The sequence below is a fragment of the Varroa jacobsoni genome, unplaced genomic scaffold, assembly GCF_002532875.2.
Source record: "Varroa jacobsoni isolate VJ856 unplaced genomic scaffold, vjacob_1.0 scaffold_870, whole genome shotgun sequence".
Taxonomy (NCBI): Eukaryota; Metazoa; Arthropoda; class Arachnida; order Mesostigmata; family Varroidae; genus Varroa; species Varroa jacobsoni.
In genome coordinates this window covers 22,163-35,951 of record NW_019213772.1, presented here as the reverse complement: position 1 = coordinate 35,951, position 13,789 = coordinate 22,163, and the positions used below count along the sequence as shown (strand labels likewise).

The 13,789-nt window shown below is 40.9% G+C and overlaps 3 protein-coding genes across 3 annotated transcripts in view; all 3 read left to right on the top strand.

Moving 5' to 3' along the window:
- Positions 1-1,992, top strand: part of LOC111264530 (uncharacterized) — a 6,169-nt gene extending 4,177 nt beyond the window's left edge. Inside the window, exon 3 of the mRNA XM_086970111.1 lies at positions 1,846-1,992. Coding sequence (XP_086826237.1) covers positions 1,846-1,875 — 30 coding nt within the window. The 3' untranslated portion in view covers positions 1,876-1,992. The remainder of the gene's footprint in view (positions 1-1,845) is intronic.
- Positions 689-1,634, top strand: LOC147752939 (uncharacterized). Its single transcript, XM_086970112.1, has one exon. It carries the CDS (start codon positions 989-991, stop codon positions 1,457-1,459), a length of 471 nt encoding a protein of 156 aa, XP_086826238.1. The 5' UTR covers positions 689-988; the 3' UTR covers positions 1,460-1,634.
- A 31-nt stretch (positions 1,993-2,023) lies between the features above and the next one.
- On the top strand, positions 2,024-12,867 carry LOC111264528 (uncharacterized). Its single transcript, XM_022840516.2, has 12 exons — positions 2,024-3,222; positions 3,427-3,631; positions 3,889-4,053; positions 4,384-4,609; positions 4,970-5,161; positions 5,429-5,639; positions 5,793-5,985; positions 6,168-6,534; positions 7,167-7,480; positions 8,409-8,612; positions 8,731-8,933; positions 9,644-12,867. The coding sequence occupies exons 1-12, from the start codon at positions 3,176-3,178 to the stop codon at positions 9,831-9,833; spliced, it is 2,517 nt and encodes an 838-aa protein (XP_022696251.1). The 5' UTR covers positions 2,024-3,175; the 3' UTR covers positions 9,834-12,867.
- Positions 12,868-13,789: the final 922 nt, after the last annotated feature.

The following is a 13,789-nucleotide window of genomic DNA, read 5'->3' as shown; positions in this document are numbered from 1 at the left end:
ATATTATTATAGAAATTTATCTAGAAAAACGTGCAATTCGTTCGCATCGATCGTGCTTCACCTAAGCACAACAAATGCCTGTCAACGCTTTGCAACGAAGAAATGTTTGTTAAACATTTCGTACTCGTTTAACAAGTAGCTGATTTTCTTAGAACGTCTGACAGATGATTTGGATAAATTCAAACGGTATCTTATGTCTTTTAGCTACTTTCAATATTGAAGGAAAAGTCCGAAAATTTAGAAACATTAGAAGGTATCAGCTAATGTCATTATTGGAAATATAAACGTTGCTGTTAGCTCCAATCTGTTATCGTCGTAATTACGTATCGTCATTTGCTTGGAATTAGCTTACTAAAGTTAGCTATTATTTGCTAGCATCTCCAGTTCCCATGAGATCATATGTTTAACCGTTCAAAACCCTGATGCGATGAAATCTATGGTACGAATGAAAAATTCTACTCTTTGATCAACAGTAAGGTCTATCGAAAACCGCTGAAGCTGATATCGGGCGAAGGATGCCAGGGAAATCTATGTCTCACCATAGCAAAATTAGCTTTTGTATTATCACTTACAATTTACTTTAGCAGTTCGTTCGCATCGAGTCTAGGGAGGGTATCCAGGCAACCCTCACTAGGTCTGTTACTATAGCGACGCTCGTAAACGTTCAGAGCTCGCTCGGGTTGCTCCTGCCGAGGCCTCGAACGTTAAGTCTCTGCAAACTATTCCGGTGAACTCACTCAGAAGACAAAACATGTTTACGTAATTTACGTGACTAGGAAATTTTCCAAGTATCGTTCGTAAAATTAAACCACAACGGAATTGATAGCTTCAGTGAAACCCCATAGGAAAGGCCGATCGAGTGTCAGCTTCCGATCCACTTCTCGTTTCGATGTTATCTGAGGCTAATAACAGATATTGTAATTTTAATGCAACCATTTTCTGGAGCTACTAGCAACTGTGAATACGAAGTGCCTACAACCTATCGATTATGGCGATTTTGGTGATCGGTCCTATGAGCTCGGGAAAATCGAGTTTGATCAAACGGCTTGAAGAAGTGACCGCCCCAGAGTACCGAAGGATGCCGCACACGTTTCCTACGACAGGATTAAATATCACTGATGTTCGATTGATGCCCGGATTGCGCAAGTCGATGACGGTGACGATTCGCGAACTTGGTGGGGTTATGTTTAATCTGTGGACGAAGCATTCCGTGGAGCGAGACATTGATGCTGTCCTGTTTATTGTGGATGTCTCGAATCGAGAGTTTTTCCCTCCTGCCCAGGTTGGGCTTTACGACATCCTTACCTGCGGAGCCAACGCACCGCTACTGATTGTGTTTAACAAAGCTGACCTATGTACAGAAGGTAAATTTTTGGACCAAAGCGACCCGTCATCTCGGGCGAAGTATATACTGGCCGCGTGTCTGGCAGTACCGAATCACGAAGAACTAACTAACTAGAACGATTATTTAAAATAGCGGGGCACGTTGTTCACACATATCTTAACGTATCCAAGACATCTTACGCACGGCATAACGAATGATATTATATTGGTGTATTTTCGTGATTCCACCGTTTCGGCGTGTTGGACGCCATGCCAATGCGCTCGAAAGAACAATAATAAAATATCGTCACCCTCAAGCTAAGCCTACTGATTGACCTTTTACCTAGTTTACAACTGTATATTATATAAAATCTTAGTTTGGCTATCGTGTGACCGAAATTCAATGATTTACTTAAACCTTTCAACCGTCTATTGAATTACCCGTCACAAACGGGTGATCCGATCGAAGGTTTCTACAGAGACTAAATAAAGTCGGATGTTTTTGTACATCATTTCTTTTAGGGGATGTGCAGGAATATCGGCAGGCTTTGAATATCGATCGGTTAAGTGATTTCGCGAATCAGAGTATCGATGTCGTTCGTACTAGCGTCAAGACTATGTTTGGAGTGGATAAAATGCACCAGTGGATCATGGACAAAGTCACAGCAGCGGAGGAAAGGCGAAACGGAAATAACCCGGCTTAAAAGATGGCTATATAACATACCGAATTATTTATAACTGGCCTTAATTCATGTATATTCTATCATAGGTGAAAATAGCGTGATAAACACTGCGCTAATTGATAATAATTTTCACTCAAAATATAAGTTGCTTAGAGAGGTAAGTGGACAAACGTAACCAGAAAAAAATACTTTCTATATTGAATTAAAAAATCTATTGACTTGTGCCTTTTTTTTTGCAAAGTGCTCGGCCAGACACTTCAGAACCACAGCAAATATAACCAAATATCAGCAGAAGTAGAAGCATAAATAAAGAAACTCATACGATACTTGGTCGTGTCTAGCAAAAATCGTGCAGACATTAAGGTCATAGATTATACAAGTATACCAGTGTAAATACAGTCTTTTTGAGGACCTGGTTCATATACTATACACACATACAAAATAGTTCAAGGAACAACTCACACAAACACGGTTTTTCGAAATCGCAACAAAAAACTTTTAATAAACATTCGTCATATGAGTTATTATTTATAGGTCTGGACAAGTTGTGTGTAACATGTACAAAATTCACACCTTAATGTTATTATAGGTCTTTTTATGAATGGCTGTATGTATGAAGTAGCGAAAATATACAAGTTTAAGCCGCATAACAACAACTTCCCTCGAGAACTACTTGTATCCACAGAGGTAACCGAATCACACTTCTTTTGTAAATGGCACAAAGCAGAAAATTCCTCGAAGTACTTGTTGACCATCGGCCGGCGTCGCGCAACGAGACGGATAGTCACAATGTAGAAGCGATCAGGAAAACAAAAATTTACTACTTTGGGAGTCATGGCCACACGTCGCAAAGTTGAAAGTGAATTGAAACAAGCCAGTATCTAATAGACATGTATATTCAGGAAGAAGCTACACATAAAGACTTACCCGTTTCGAAGATCTACTTTAAAGGGTTTATCATAGCTACGAATAGGAATCAAATCCGTATTAGACACATCGCCGACACGTCATCGCTATCGAAGTTCCACTTGGCCTGCGATCAATATTGCTATACACTAACCGATATTCCAACTTCGACTTGAAGCGCGCCACTCGTCTGAAAACAACGAACTTGGCAAATTAGTTCCTAAGAGGGTTCAGCAGAGGGCCTGCTGCCTCAACAGGGCAGAATGACAGACTTTCGGGAAAGAGTTGATGATCGGTTCATTAAACCCGAGTGAGTTTTTTCGAGAGAATTTTTCGGCACCAGCGTTATGTTATGGATATCGTTGATTGGAATATTGGTCAAATCTGGCTAGACGGAAATCCCGGCCGCTGCAGAGGGCCTATTTGATCGGCGTCGTTTAAGAACAAAAATCGACCGTAGCATTTATTAAACATTTGGCTCTGTTTTTTTCACGTGAATGCCGGCTCAACTTAGTGAGGAAGTGGTCGAATTGATCCGATTCAAAGTTCCCGAAGCGACCCGGGATGAGATCGTTCGGGCTGCCTCGGCGATGAGCCGCTTGACAGTGATCTATCCGAGAGTTGTGCGGGTCGCGGCTGCTCTATTGGAGAACTGGTACTCATCTAATTTTGCTGCTGATACAGACAGAGATCCTTTACTGCATTTCTCCTACCAGCAGGTAAGTTCAGGTATATGATTCCATAGCGTATTGTGATACTGTTGTTGCTGTTTTATTTACCGAGTTGCGAGAATTTTCGAGAGAAGAGGGATTTCAAATCCTGCGAAGCATTGCTCGATATAATTTGATAAAAAAAAAGATCTCAAAGGAAAGCGTAGGACAATTTTGACACCTGCTATCCACGTGTGGCTGCATGTTTTGGAGACGCATCGGGCGCAACTGAATAAATCGTGCATTTTTGTCGTTGCTATCACCAGATTCTTCTATGGGTGCAGGAAATGCATGAGAAAATGGTGGACAAACGGCTGTTACTATTTGATCTACAGGATATGTTTATTAGTCTCTACGAGTTACACGACCTTTGTATGGATCGTGATGTATTCGTCGCACACCAGTTTGCCTTGCTCATTCGACAGCTCTCGGTACGTTTGTTCATTAACTTTAGCACAATTCTCTAGCTATTGAAGCCCGGTTTTTTATTAGCTTTGCCTTTCCTTGCTTGCTATGGCCCTATCCGTGGCTCTATAATTTCCGTGTTCCATAGAGACCGCACAAACAAAGACCTAAGGGTGACCGGTACGGCACTTTGTATATGCTCCACGTATTCTCTGGGCACTCGTTTGGGACAATCAGGAAAATTAATAGTTCGGAACGTGCGGATATAGGTCTTCGACTTTTTCTCGTGAAAGATCGCTTTCGTGTAGTTTATCTCTTCAATAGAGCACGCAAACGAAGTAAGTTTTTCTTTGTAGATATATCTGGGTGAACTCACCGCGCACCTGTCTCGCCTTGGAAACTGCGAGGCATGTGATATCCTTAGAGTGGCTGACTGGTGTGTAGAGCGTAGCGCTATAGCCGTGTACGAGAATCGACCTGAACCAGCCATTCACTGTCTCCCTCTTATTGGCGATTTCACCCCAGAAAGGCTTCTCGGAGCCGGTGCTTTCGGGTCTGTCTACAAAGCGAGATATAATCCGGGTAGGCGCATAAACTCGTTGGTCTTGGGTTTTGCTTGCATATGCGTAACGCGCGCGATCGCTCAAAATCATTGCATCTATCTAAAATAGATCAATCTGGACCTAATAGCGTTCAGTCTAAGGCTTCACATTTTACACATTAGCGTACATCCCGCCATAACGCTCCTGTTTTGCAGTAGCTTTGTAATTAGCCATATAGCGTTAGCGCTAGATTCGGATATGACAAATCGTACTGTCAGCATAAAGCAGCGATGTTACCTCCTGCAAAGCTTCACTTGATCCAGCAAAACTATTGCAATTCCGATTGATTCTTGAGCCTATAAAGAGCCTGTATATTTGTCCTGCGTATGTCACATTGCAGCAAATATGGTTTGTACATTAAAGATCGTGTCGACGACGTGTTTTAGCGCAGTCGAGCATGCGACGGCGGATCGTGTGGTGGCATCTGTTATTGATCATCCATTTATTGTATCGTACTTTTGTGTCTTCAGCGTTGACGAGAAGTGTACGGTTACAGTTATGGAATACGTGAAGGCCGTCGACCTGCAAAAAGGTAAAGCGCCACAAGGGGATCACCACAGCATTTCTGTGCTCCACATACTAAATTAGAAATAGCTTCTATAATTAGAAACATTTGCTTAGTTAACACTCCTAAAGATCAAATCATAATTGATTTGATCTTCATCGAAAAGCAATGGACCGGTGAACCTAATAGCGGCTTCGTGACCAGATGGGTGCTAAAATGTTTTAGAAAAATGCCTAACTTACTTTACCAAATTAAAGCTGTTTTTCTTTTTTTTTTTTTCTGTAAATTCTACAGTCGTCGATCGAGCGCAGAGTCTCCGGGTGAAGCAGAGCCGGATCATCTTTGCCCAACTGATGGCAGCTGTAGTTCACATGCACTTCTACGGACTGATCCATAGAGATATCAAAGGAAGTAACGCTTTACTTTCGTTTGGCGGCCGGGTAAAACTAATAGATTTCGACACCAACAAGGTCTGCGTGGGTCATTTCGCGACACGCCATATCCTGTGAGTTGAAGCTTTTTTTCGTCATTTCAGTCATATGGCGCTCGAAGCGAAGCTCGTTCTAGTCTCGTTCTTAGCGGCTTGCCTAAATATACTGCTCTGCGGATTCATTACAGATGCCACTCTGTAGTGATCACGCCATATTGTCATATTCAGGTCGTATTTTCGGCGAACTGCAGTGGAGTTAAATGATATGGAAATTGCTGGCACACCACCTTACATGGCTCCTGAGGTTCACTGTCGGAAGGCATACGGTCGAGCGATGGATTGGTGGTCATTAGGAATCACGCTCTACAAGCTCATGATTGGTCGAGTGCCGTTCCGGGGTCAGAACGAGGTGACGCTGAAGGTGCGTATAGCTTGGCTTTATTTAGAGGATATACGAAACGAGGTTTTTGTTGTTTTTTTTTCCACGAAACTGCGGACGGCCAAATTGTTTGCCAATGCTTTGGAATAATGGCTAGAAACTATTCATCACTATTGCAGGTCAATGATAGTTGTTAAATATCCGTTCCTCCTATGTACCAACAGAATCAGATTTGCAACGAAGAAGTTCGGTTTCCCAAGTTCAAATCGAATCGTGAACATATCGTTCGGCCAGCGATTAACCTGATTTTGGGATTGCTTAGAAAACGTGCTCTGGAACGACTTGGTTCAGTCCAGTACAACGACATTATTAATGCCCCTTTTCTAGCCAACATAGATTGGACATGGTTGCAATCTGCTGACTGCTTAATGCGTCTTCCTGCGTTTGGGGAGGTCATGTATGAGGCAGCCAGAGGAAAAAATACCAGAGATCATCGAGAACACCTCACTGATTCGTTCATCATGCGTCTTTCGCCAGAGGCTTCCCCTGAGACCAAGTCACGGCCGCTTCCACGAGTACAAGACCTTAAAGGTTTGTAACGATACCGTGTATTGGGCCACTTGCGAAATAATTATAATATATATATATACAATAATAATTATAGCCTGATACCAAACGCGAGCCAATCAACGCGTATCGCATTATTGCGTTGCTACGAAACAGATTCGAACCGAGTATAGATGTAGCACTAAACTGCAACCAAGGTAACGGCGTTAGCGCTTCGTATTTGAGCTATTTGTCAATAAAACTTTTTTGGTGAGGAGGTTTAACTTAAACGCAGTGATCATTTCCATGTTGAGGAGTCGCGCGTAGCAAAAGCTTCTATAACTTCCTCCGGTTAAGATTGTCTTAGTACTTAGGTCTGCATTTGACTACAATTTTACGCAAAGAGCACTCTGAATTTTTCTGAAATCGTGTAAATAACTGTCCCTCATTAGCAAAATCGAGGCATAAAGGCGTACCTACCTCGGCGAAGAGCCAGTACTACGACACTGATGAATCTTACCTACTGATAAACTTAGCCACATACGAAAGTTATGAATTGTGAGTTCTTCGCAAAAAAAAACAAACAATTTCTGTAACATGCGTATATACGTGAATATGCATAAATAATCACTGGAATACGTGAATGTGTAAATAATCACTTAACGCTTTTGTGTCAGATAAGAAAGGCGGACATCAGCCATTGTTTACGTATATGTCAACCATGTTTCGAGAGGTTATGCGGTCAGGTATCCCCGTAGAAGCTGCATCGTCTGCGCCTTTGTTCAAAAGTATTCAGCGATTCGCACACAGTAACGTTTTGGATTTTAACTCGACGAAGTCACTTGAGAACCCATTGCAAGCAGAGCGAATAGACATCGCTATACCTAAAGGACGTAGCCATCGAGTCGCAGCCCGGTTGGAGCCAACCCTGGGTGAAGACTGCAGGATTTACTACGTTGTCACAAATATCGCGCCTAATGACCCTACAGCGGTGAGCAGAACAGAATGTATATCGAACGGCGTGTTCAGACAACTATGATGATGACGCTAGAAATAATATAGACTACGACTATAGTTGTATAGCCTTCGATTAAACAAGCCTACGCATGGTCACAAAATTGGTGAAGAAGTTCTGCATATAGTTCCGCAATGCTTTTTCGTTAAGAAAACATTAGCATCGGTCGAAGCATTAAAAACACCTTTTTAAAAGCTGAAGTACTTGAGTGTTATTAAATCTTTGCTGTTGTCTTTCTTATATAAAAAAAGTGCTTTTATATAAGACAGCAAAGCTTAGGCCTAGCAACAGTAAAAATCCGTAAACTTCTTTAATTATGATTGCAACTTCCTAAACCTTTTTAAAAATAATACACATGAGGAACGTTGTGTTCCAGACAATGTTTCCATTTCCAAAGTTAACTTCGTAATTTTATTATTAATAAGACTAATTACCTATTATCTAGTCAATTCTTTGTTTGGACACTGTTCTCACAGTCAATTTGTGAAAACCCAAGATTCTGTAGTTAAGACTGTATTTCAAAGCAGGCTACCGACACCTTAGAAATTTGTTTTGGCTTATTTGTTTTGGAGTGACAAGGAATATTATTCATTACTGCTATTACTGAAATGATTAGATTTTAATGAATAAAAGTAAGTTCTGCAATAAAGAACTTCAATCTCGACTCTTAAGAATTCTGTGATGAGACTTCTTGTGGCATTCTTTTTCTTAATCTATGCAGTTCAACTCAACGTACGTTCGATACAGCTTACGCTTGATACAGCTAAAAAAACTCTTGGCAAAAAACAAACTACACGGAGCCAATGTAGATTTTCGCTTGCTTTTCTATTTTAGCACAATATCTCAGCCTATCTACAGACGATTTTTACACTCCATTCAAAATCCTCTATTATCCCTATTGCAGTATTCTAGTTTAACAGAGGGTGACGTCGTGATAGCTGTCAATGGGGTGAGCGTTATCGACGGTTCGCGGGCGGAAGTAGAAGCTCTGATGGCCGCTCCGGGCTTTGATGAGGTGATTGTGACGGTGCTCTCATCTGGGACAATGCGCCTACTTTTGAGCCGAATAGATATGCGTCTTGTTCTAGCACATTTTAAACCGATTGAGGTAATGCATTCAATCACTTCTGTTTTACGTTTCTTCTAGCATGCATGTTTGTAGCTCACGCGACGTCGTAGTGAGTACGCGTGTAATATAGAGTCCTCTGCGTCGTGCACGCTTGCAGGTCGTGATTGGATTGGGCATTGGTTCCAATATGTTCACACTTCGGGTAGGCTCCTACTATGAACCAACAACGAAAGCTTTCGTGAAAGTCACTGTGTTACTGCACGTGCACAGTAGATTAGGCTGCAACGTGTATTCAGGTGATGTCCTGATTGCTTTTAATGGATCACCAGTAACCGGCCTCACACTCGATGACCTTTCAGGGTAAGTGTTGCCCATATAACAAGAAGAAACATTCTGAAACCAACTTATAAAAAAAAAAAAAAAAAGGCGATAAAACAAACATTTACTATTTACATGTTTGTCTTATCACGTTTACGTTCGCTTATCTCGGGTTCTGTCACTCCCGCGGTGCCGACGTCAACATCATAACGAAAAAAGGGTCGACTCCGAAATGATACGGCGATACCTTAGTTCTTATAGATTCACTGCGTAATTATTTCATTATAAGAAAACATATATCAAAATTAGTAAGAACTAAGGTATCACCGTTCGGAACATATGTATATTTATGACAACTACACACAGAGACCACGTCATTTCAATCAGGCGAGGTTTTCACAAATCATTAAACGTATGCTTCCTGAGTGCAACTTCGTCTTTAATACAGACTTTTTAGACGAGTTCAGCGGAAATTAGTATTATTACTACAGAGAATCATGAAGGATGCAGCGGAAGGGTTTACTTATAAATAGGAAGTGTATATATACATGCAAAAATTTGGGAAAAAAAGCAGGATGATTTACTATCGGATTCCTCGTGGTGATGGGGCACCTTCATGTCGGTGAAACATTATCATATATTCGGACAACATCTGTGTTTGTTGAAACTACTGGGTAGAGAGATTCGGTGAGAAGTTTCACAAGATTTAATGTGTTGTAGCTTCTTGAATGTGTATGTGCGTTTGTTTCCAGAAAGCTGAATGATGCAAGCGTACAACGAAGCATAAGCGTCGTACCTGCATCTTGTATGCGGGTCGACCGGCCGATTTTGGACCGACTATTTCGCGCCTATGATGGCTACTATCAGAACCAATTTGAAGAAGATGGACCGGAGCTGCGTTCATCTGTCGAAAAGAATCACACAGATGAGGATGACATGTAGGCACAAGAGCGAGCGCGATGATTTCGTATATTAAATTGATTAATTAAATACAAAATTGACAAATTTTCTGAACTTCAGAGCAACGAAATGGCTTGAGCTGCAGTAGCCATTGCGAGCGACGGCAGAAAAATTGTTTTTTAGATTGCAAAAAAAACAGCAAAAACGTCAAGTCGTTGGTGGACTGTGAAGATGTTTCAACGTAAATATTAGCACTTGACGGACATGGAGTTCATGGGTGTTGGCGATTAATAAGTGGTCATCTTTAATATATCCAAGTTACAATAGCAAGCTGCTGAGCTCAGATACATATGCATTACTATTCATAGAATTGTAAAAGTGAAAAGCGCTGTTATTGAACTTAAATATTTAATTAGGGTAGGTCATTATGTAATGAAATTGTCACGGCAAACTAAAAATGTTGAATAAGTTCACCGCGCGAAAACGGCGAGTCTACTATAACTTAGGGAGTTCAAGCTAAAATTGATAGGTGTCAGTGACGATAATTAGGTGCTAAGAAAAGCTATTCGGTTAGGTGTCAGTGACGATAATTAGGTACTAAGAAAAGCTATTCGGTTAAGTTATAATTGCATAGCACTTCGTTCAAAAATAAGTCGTTTTGAATTCTTCCGCCATCGAAGGATTGCGTATGATTAACGTTTCTTGGGCAAAAGGGGCACGTGCTTTTGCGGTACATAGGTAAAACATTCTGCGGAAAAGTCAATCATTCGGTAAGGCTCAACCGAAAATATGGTTCAAGGGTTTCGGAGACCGACAGAACTTCCTCGATGACGATCGTCATCCTGAGAAACTTATTACAGCGGTTACAGCCGAGAACGTAGGAGTAAAACGACGCACGCTTGTGGACCGCCGAATCAATACAGGTTGACATTGGTCTATTTCAGGCCATTTTATGCGTTTATGCGTCCACGCTCACCAAAGAGTACTATCAACAAAATGTCCGATGCAAGAAATCAGAGCTGTGGTACGTGTTTTATGTCCTCCATATACAGACACATTTTACTACACGTACACTAGTTTTTATAAAGCAAGCAGCTGCCATAACCTTATGAACTGGACCTAGTTTCCTGCGACGTCCTGACGCGATGGAGTAAAGCAAAAATCGTAAAGCGAGCTGCAGGTTACCCCGACAGGAGAATCTTAGGTTTAGAGCTAGAAAAAATGGTGGCATCATCGTTGCCTCCGATGGGGATTGCTACAAGCTGAATTACAAAATAAATACTTGAGAGGATGAACTCGGATCATTCTTGAACAAAACGCTATGCGCGGGTTGAGTGGCCTAAACCTCAAATATGATGAGCAAGTTTGTGTCTTCAATTTTCATAACTGGTCGATCGAGCAACACGCGTTCCTTCTAACGCGTCAGCATCATACGGGGGCTGTTCGGACGGATGGATTAGTCTTCGACCCGCGGTTGTACATTAATGATAAGGTGTAATTTCGCAAGGCCCGAATTTGTCGACAATCGTAGAGGACCAAGCACGCAAGTGAATATGCTACAGAATTATAATAACAGTGTTGTAGTTTCTTTCAAGTCTCCTTTAAGTAAACTGTTTTACTATATTTAGTGCAAATAATAATAGCATTGGGCCATTGGCACGATGGACGTGTAATGGAGGAATTTCAAATTGAGATTCGGAACGAAGTGGTGCTATATGCTTCTTGCTAAAATAGTGTATTGTTTTTTGCCCAGCCCAGTTTTTTGTTACGTAGTAGATTGTTTTTCTTTAGTTTAATAAACCTGAACATTCAACCGGGGCGTGATGCGTGAACAGTTATGCATGCAGACAGACAGACAGGTACCTGCAACGTTTTATTACAATGTTGTATTTTGATAAGGTTCCAAACTTTTTGTACGAAGGTTTCTTTACTTGAATATCAGTATCTAAAGGCTCTGATTTTCCCCACTAAATTTTGAAGTACAAAGCGGAAACCAATAGAACACCTGGAACCGTAAAAAGAGAACCTAGTAAACACAAAAAAACTGAGAAAGTATGCAAAAATCGCACCGTATCTGAATTCTGTTTTTGCTGCATATTTTTTTTTAGTTAAAGGTATCCAGGTGATCGATTTCAGGCGAGGACAACAGCAGACAACAAACATAAACCTCAAGCGATATTTATACTGCCACGGCTATGCCGTTCGGACCAGAGCACATTAATCTAATAATACGGGAATTAATTGCAAAGTATTCATCGAATGTATAATAAGCCACGCGAATAGATCAAAGCCCGAATCAACTTTAGGAGACCGATGATTGATCGATTTTAACAGTAGACGATTTTTTTTAGAACTATAAATAGACGATATCCAGCAAAACGATTTATGCAGAATTAGTCCTTATTTCCAGTTGGCACACTTCAGGTTTTTCAAAAACGTAAGCCAGTCCTCGATGAGTTACCTTGGCATCACGATGAAAGAAATACAGGCACAGAGCTTATCCAACCGGACAGAAATTTTGAAGATCTTACAAAGCTCTTATTGAGGCCTTATCGCAATTACACCTTAATAATGGAGATTTTGAGAAGCAATAGATCAGCAGCTAAAGAAATCTGTTTATGGGACGACGATGCTCAGAGACAAAAATGATACTTAGCACGTGGCTATTAGTAGGACAATATGGTGAAAACCTACAGTATCTATTACATACGACGGGAGTGAGAGCTCACCTGGAAACAATTAATTTACTGGTATGAGTTTCAGTAGTTTTCATAGTAGATTTAATAAGATAGCTTAGGTAATTGGAAAACAGATGTTGTATTATTAAGGTAAAAATTACGAGATAATTTTAGCTTAGGTTTAGGATAAATTAATTTCGCAAAAATAACAAGTTGATGGAGATGTACAGAAATGCTTAAGCGAACACAGACAGCGGGAGACAATACCAACAAGCAACAAAGATGGAGCTTCGAGGAGCGTTGCACCGTAATCAACGTGTCGTTCATATCCTAGCACCTCGTGTAGTGCTACAACTTCCTTAACTTCGATCTCGCTATTAATGACTTACTTCACACAAAATTATACACTAAAAAGAATATTGAAGCGTACACTTTAATAGTCCTCGATTTACAAACTACAGTATAAGCGTTCACTAAATTGTAACTATTTTCCTTTTTCGAACGTTTAGTTTGTATTTAAGCATAACTTTGAGAGCTACATTTGAGCTATGCTGGATTTTATCGATAAATTGATCATAGGTTTCTGAGTTCTTTATATAGGTTAAGCTCCCTTTAGGCGGAAGGCAGTCGATTAATAACCAAGCATGACGGATTGGAGACGTTGCCGTGTACGTCTCAACCATATTGGCGTGGTATTCCGTTTGTTTCCCAATAATGATCTCTATAGCGTCTGTTAGCAGTGGCGCTAAAAGGCCAGTCATCTGATTACCAAACTCATCAAGGCGTTCGCAAATAAGTTCGATCCCTCTCATTGTGTAATTCAGAACGAAGGATACCATAGAGGTTTGGTCAGCATTTTTTGCTGGTACCAGGTCCATTATAATCTGTATAAGTTCAACGTACACCGATTGCAATAAACAGGTCGCAATCTGCGATCTTAGAGTCCTATGCATGGCCTGAAGAACTGATAAATGATCAGCCCCATCAATACGCCTACTTTCCACGACTGCATTACAAATCGTTCGAATTATTATCCAGAGAGTCGGCTCTATATGGTCGTCAGCCTCCTTCAGCAATAACTCGAGTTGATCTTCAAGGAATTTCAAATTGGTCTGGCCGTTCTGCAAGGCAAAACGCCCGATGTAGTTACTAAGTTCAGGCTTTGAACAGTACTTTAATTGCTCAGCAGTTGCGGATAACTTTGCCTGTTCGAGGGCCGCAACACAGAGGCTTTGCGCAAGATTCTGAGGAATTCTTGATATGTAACAAGCGGCTCGGTCTAAGAAACTACTAAATTTCAACTTATGTATATCCGACATG